A 6,000-nucleotide genomic window follows, 5' to 3' on the forward strand; every position below is an offset into this window, starting at 1 on the left:
AATTTCTTTATGAAGGCACTATCCTCCATCTGTTTCCCTAGTTATCAAATTTCCTAACTCGGGAGTTAATCCTGCTGCTGCTCCTGAAGCAAATGTTTTCAGTACTTTTGATTTCAGGAGCAGAATCAGGCCCTGATTAATGTAATTATTCTCATAGCATGAGGAGGTGCCAACTTAAAGGAGTCAGATGATTGTTACAGACCATTTTTATCCACACCTGTGCTGTGAACTGCCCCAGTTCATTCCCTTTCCAAAAGAACCGCAGGCACCAGGAGGGGAGGAGTTGCTCTTCGGTAGCAGGCAAGAAACCTGTCAAACATAGTGTCCCTCCTACATGAATGAAACCCTTTCCTCTGATTAATACTTTGCATTTCCCACAAGGGAAAAAGACACAGAGTGAGCAGCTGAAATTACCCATTTTCAGAGAAGCATGTTCATAAATATTTAACTTGGTATGTATGAGAAAAGAGAAAGGCACTGATTCCCTTTCCAGTCCAGGCTGAAACTGTCCAAATCCCCTGGTACTGCTGGGACTGCCTGCTCCCATAATCCATCTCATAAACGGGAGAGAGCCATTAGCTTGTAAGAGGGCTGGACAAGGTGTCTCTACTGGGGGATGTCTGACTGTAAAAATGTATAGATTTTTATATAGAGGGAAATTATCTGGTAATGGAGACCTCTGGCCCATGACTGGGACCCTGCCCCAAGCTGTACTAGGAGTTTTAGGAGTCTGTTAGAAAAATAAGGGTCTCTGGAGGCCCACATCTGAGTACACAAGCTCAGGCCTTGATGTCTACTTGACAATGGGGCCTGCTTGAGAGTGTGGGTTACATCCCCATAGACCCTGTATGATTTCTGTATGGCCACACACATGGATGGCAGCTCTGCTCTGACAGCAGAGAGAACCCTGGTGATGCTGGGAAGAAAGTGGGACTGCAGGGAGGTTAGACTGTTTTGATGAGGGTGCTGATTGCATAGCTTACCCTTGCATATCTGGAGGAGTAGGGATCCTCAAAGAGTGCCCAGATGCGGGGCTGCCACCGTCTCCAGAAGCTCCCAGACCTGCCATCTGGAGAGTCACTAAGTGCTAGGCGTTTTGTCATCTCCAGTTCATCTTCACCATCACCAGAGTCTCCTGTGCCATCTATGTCTCCGTCCTCAGCACTGCTATCCAGAGGCGCCCCACCAAAGCTGTCCAGAGCCTCTTCGGCGTCGCGGTGCTGCCGGTAGGTCATCCAACAGCAGGGCTCCACATCGGTCTCATCGATGCCCCAGAAGGCCAGCTCCTCCTCATACAGAGGCCCGCACACGTCCGCGGGGCAGTGCAGCTTGCCAGTGCGGTAGTAATTCAGGATGTGGGCGAAGACGCCCGGGTGCCGGTCAAAGAAAAACTCATCCGTGCGGGGGTCATAGTCAAAGTGGCTGTGGGCATCGGGCTCAGCGATCCAGGCCAGCCGCGTGCCGGGCAGGGTGCGCAGGGTGCTGCGGTAAGTCTGGTGCCTAGTCCCTCCCACGTTGATCACAATGCGGTCGCTCTCGTCGCCCTGGCCCATCTCGTCTCTTATTAGGCATGTCGCAGACTCATCCAGGCAAGCACGGCAGGCAGCGAGCCCGTCAGGGGACGGCTGCTCGGCGGCAGTCGGTGCCTAAGCCGAGCCCCGCTCCGGGCCCGCGGGGGCGAGGGGCCCCAGCCAGCCCGCTCCCCCGAGGCCGCTCCGAGGCGATGCCGGTGGCGGTGGGTCCCGGCGCTGCGCCACCTCCGTCTGGAGTCAGACGCTCGGGGTCCGCGGCAGCTGCAGCCGCGGCGGAGGGGCAGGGGCAGGGGGGGGCATGCTCCGGGAGCGCGGGCGCTGCGGTGCCGGAGGGGGAGGGCCTTTCCCTGGTTGGACGTGGCCAAAAGCACAAGGAAAAAAAAAAAAAAAAAGGGGGGGGCGGGGGGGGAGAGAGAAAAATCACGGCACCATCGCTGCCCACAGGTGCGCGGGGATGCGGAGCGCCGGTGCTAGCTGCAGCTCCCGCGGGGAACGCGGGGCTGTGCCCGCGCCCTTCCCGGCGGCGCGGGGCGGGGGGTGCCGCCGGTGCTGAAGGGACAGCGCAGCGCTCCCGCCTCCTCCGCCCCTGCGCGCGGCCGGCCCGGGTCCAGCGCTTGCCGGTGCGGACAACGGGACCCTCGGCGCTGCCGCTGCTCCTCCCGCTACTCCTCCCGCTGCTCCTCGCGCTGCCGAGCCGCTCGGTGCTGCCCGCCCGCCGCCGGGCACCGCCGCGCAGGCGCCGCTCCCTCCCGGGCCCTGGCGCGGGCCGCGCCCCCCCCGCTCCCGCCGCCGCCCCCCCACTCCCCCGCCGCTGCCGGGACCGGGATTCCCCCCTTCGGGACCCGGGACCGCGGGGACAGCGCCCTTCCGCCCCGCTCACCTTCCCGCAGCCGCGCGGTGGTCACACTGGGGGTCCCCTTCGGGAGCGGTGAGTGTCCCCGTGCTGCCCCTCGCTCTGCTCTGAGTGACCCTCTCGAGCACCATTGACATGAGTCACGGCTGTGCTCGTCCTGCCTGAAGCGGACTGGCTGAAGGACAGAACTGAAGATCTCCCCAGGCGTTTATTTCTTGCCTCACTAGTAGGGATACCCAGGGTTGGCCCTCCCTATCACGTTGTGCTTTTACTTGGTCCTGCACACCTACATCACTTCTCCATCTTTTCCCACTGTTCATTTGTTGTTTTGTTTTGTTTTGATTTTTTCCTAACATCTATATTGGTAGGAAATTGCAATTTGGGTTTGTGTTTTTTGTTCTTTATTTTTTTTGTTCTCATTAATTCACAAATTGTGGCAAGAGATGTTTCAAAAACCCCCCAGTTCCTGTCTTCCAGGGAACAGCAGGAAGACGGTTGTGTGGAAGCGAAGTAAGAGAGGTATGTAGATGTGTTCTGTATTTTGCTTTATTTGCTGCTAATGTCTCAGGAGGAATGGGCTCATGGGTGAGCCTGGAGAGCTGAGCCTTTGGGGATTCACCATGGGAGGTCATGTCATGTCATGATGAAAGGATAGGGTGGTGAAACATAGGATTGAAAGGTACGTGGTTAGGGAATGCTAATGGAGCGTAGAAGTGGTAAGGGACAACACGATGCTCAACAGAAGATGGCAGACCGGGGAATGCAGTTAGGTTGAACTTCAAAGTTCAACTCTCAAACGAGACAAATTCAGATATGTGGGAACAGCAAGTGAAGAACAAGTGGAAGGTTGTCAAGGAGCAATTAGTGTGCTCAAATTTGTGAGAGGAGGTGTTAGGTCACCTGCAACTTCCTTGCAAAGAGCATGGTTGGGATGCAGAGAAGAAAACGTTGTAGTAGCTGTGGTGCGATATTCCAAAGAGGTCTAACCAGCAGTTTTGTCTGTGAAAATGGTAACAGACTACTCTTTAAGCTGGTGGGGTAGAGGGAAAGCCTGGGACCTGGTGCTATTTGTGTTCAACTCCTGGGAAAAGGGAGGGAGGACAGTAGGAATAGGAGTATGTTACTTGTATCAGCTATGAATGAGATGGGAAAGTGAAGCTAAATCAAGGCATCTCTGCACTTCAGCTAGCATAAACTGATGAAAAAATCTCCAGAAAGAGATGCCAGACAGCAACTTCAGCACTGGGAATGAACAGAGGCAGAAAGGTTGATGACAGAGGGAGAATCTGAGAATCACAACTACAGAAACACTATCTAAAACCCTTGAGAATCGCCACCCAGAGGACACAGCGGGAAAAGAGGGCTGTGAACCCAAGCCTGGCATTAAGAAAGGAAAAGAGGATGTTGACTCACTGACAGAAATAATATATGCAAAAATTCTTTTAAATCATAGTAAATGCCTATTTTGATAATGAGAGATCTGGGGACAAATGGGAAAGAACTGTAGGGTAGGTTCTGAGAGCTGATGAAGGCTGTGGAGGGCAGGTGACCCAGGAAAGATATTAAGGGCCTCAGCTTGTGGGTTCTGGTCACATCCACAACTGTAAAGACTCCCGGATCATTAGCTCCTGCCTTCCATGTTACCTGCAGTGAGTGATTCCTCTAGGAATTTCAGTGTTGGGATCTAAGGTGACTGTGGGGATGAAAGGGATATTGTGCATCTTCCCTTGCTTGGATTTCCCTTCTTGTCTGGGGAGCTGAAGGAGGGTGGTGCAGGACCTTAGAAGTCATCTGGGAGTACATGTTGAAAGCTAGAAAGCTTGTTTAAAGAGAGTTTTCATGGACTCAGGTAGGGAGGCCATGCTTAAGTGACCTGCAAGGTTTCTTTGAAGGTTCTAAACTGCAATTGATGAAGAAGCATTGGTAGAAAGAGATGAGTTGGATGTTTCAAAAGACATGAAAGAGGGCCCCAAATCAGAGACTAATGAGCAAGCAGGAACTTGTGAGAGCTGGAGCAAGATAGCTTCTGAAATAGAACGTCTTTTAGAAACATAAATTGGAATGTAAGTTTAGGCATTATTTTCACGTGGAAAATGAAAGATAATATCATGTTTGAAGTTTATATTGAAGCTGGAGAGGAAAAGTGTTCAAAAATATCTTTATTTAACAAGGATCATGGCACAAAATAACTGCATATTAAGGCACAAAGAGTTTGATTTGTATGGTAAATTATAAAATGATTTGCATTTGTTTAATTAGCCATAGTTGATAACACTGCATAGATGGCTGTTGGTTTGCATGGAATGGAAGTTTTAAGACAGTTTAGCAGCTGCTGTGTCTGAGCAAAGTTCTGTTCTAAGCTTGCCATATAGCAATATAAAATTCTAGTTTAACTTTAAAAAATAATTTTCCATAATTAGAAATGTTTGGATTATGATAGACAAACCAACTAATCTAATTTTCCAAGTTCCAATTTGCAAACAAAAACTTCCTATAGAATTATGATTAATCCCAAACTTGACAGTGGTGCTTCTGTTATCCTAGTCCTATGAAAAATAATGATATTATAACTGGATTTTATTCTAGTTTACATTTGACATCTTTAAATCTTTAAACATCTGGTTTATATTTCATATCTTTAAGTAGGACTTAATGTGAAGGTGGATACGTAAGTCCGCAAGTTGTCTAGCTTTTCTGTAATACTACCTGCCGTTTTACGTTAACTTATTAATTAATCTTACTAAGTTTTACATGTTAAAAAGAACTAAACCAGCTTTAATAATGCTGGGAGACCTCTGTAGGAAGCACAGAGTTGGTAGGTTGCCCAAATAGTTCACAGTCTGTTTGGAAATGGATTATGGTATAGCAGCAGCAGCTGCAGGTGGTGTTATCAGAAAAAATTTTAAATGGATTAAAAGCCATTCAGCTTGGAAACTTATTTTTTTTTCCCTGAACTGATTCTAATAACCGGTGAGAGATTTTGATGACCATCTACATTCAGCTGGGGCTGACCAAAAATCTGGCATAAGTGAGGAAAATAAGGTGTAGAGTTTAGAAAGATCTCTCTGGAGGTCTCCCTTGTGGCACACCTACTACTCAGGAGAGTGTATGTGCCCTTCAAGCACTCCTGTTGGTCTATCCATAATTTCAGCTGTTCTTCTAACTCAAAAAATTTTAGTGGTGATAGTGGAAGAATAGCTTTAAGCCACAGATATATTTTAGTTTCAAAACTACTGTGCAGCTGTGTTAGGGAGTGAGTCCATTTACTAATTTTGTCACTGGAGTTAGGTCACCTCACTGTTCTAATGACACAGGAAGAGTAAGTCTTTCTTTCCTCTCTGTATCTGGTGTACTGGATCACCTTTGTTGCCCTATACTTCAGTATCTGCAGGGTAATCATGTACCAGAAAAGGCAGGTTGTCTTTTAGACAGAAGCCTAAATTCTGTCTACAAACTAAGAAAACCACCAAACTAGGCAGTTCACATGCTATTCTTTTGTTAATCCCCCTGTTCTCTACTTCTTTAGCTGAGAACTGCAGTGATTTCTGTCTAACTCTAAAGGAACTTTTTTCTCAGTGTGGGAGATGACTGAGCATATATTCCCTAATACTCCTA

At 48.9% G+C, this 6,000-nt stretch overlaps 1 protein-coding gene across 2 annotated transcripts in view; it reads right to left on the reverse strand.

Annotated features, from left to right (window-relative positions):
* The window catches only part of KCNC1 (potassium voltage-gated channel subfamily C member 1), a 107,679-nt gene extending 106,002 nt beyond the window's left edge, over positions 1-1,677 (reverse strand). For both annotated transcript variants that reach the window (XM_040066075.2, XM_040066073.2), the window contains exon 1: positions 984-1,677. In XM_040066075.2, coding sequence (XP_039922009.1) covers positions 984-1,553 — 570 coding nt within the window. In that variant the 5' untranslated portion in view covers positions 1,554-1,677. The remainder of the gene's footprint in view (positions 1-983) is intronic.
* Positions 1,678-6,000: the final 4,323 nt, after the last annotated feature.

Source organism: Hirundo rustica, chromosome 6 (assembly GCF_015227805.2).
Source record: "Hirundo rustica isolate bHirRus1 chromosome 6, bHirRus1.pri.v3, whole genome shotgun sequence".
NCBI lineage: Eukaryota > Metazoa > Chordata > Aves > Passeriformes > Hirundinidae > Hirundo > Hirundo rustica.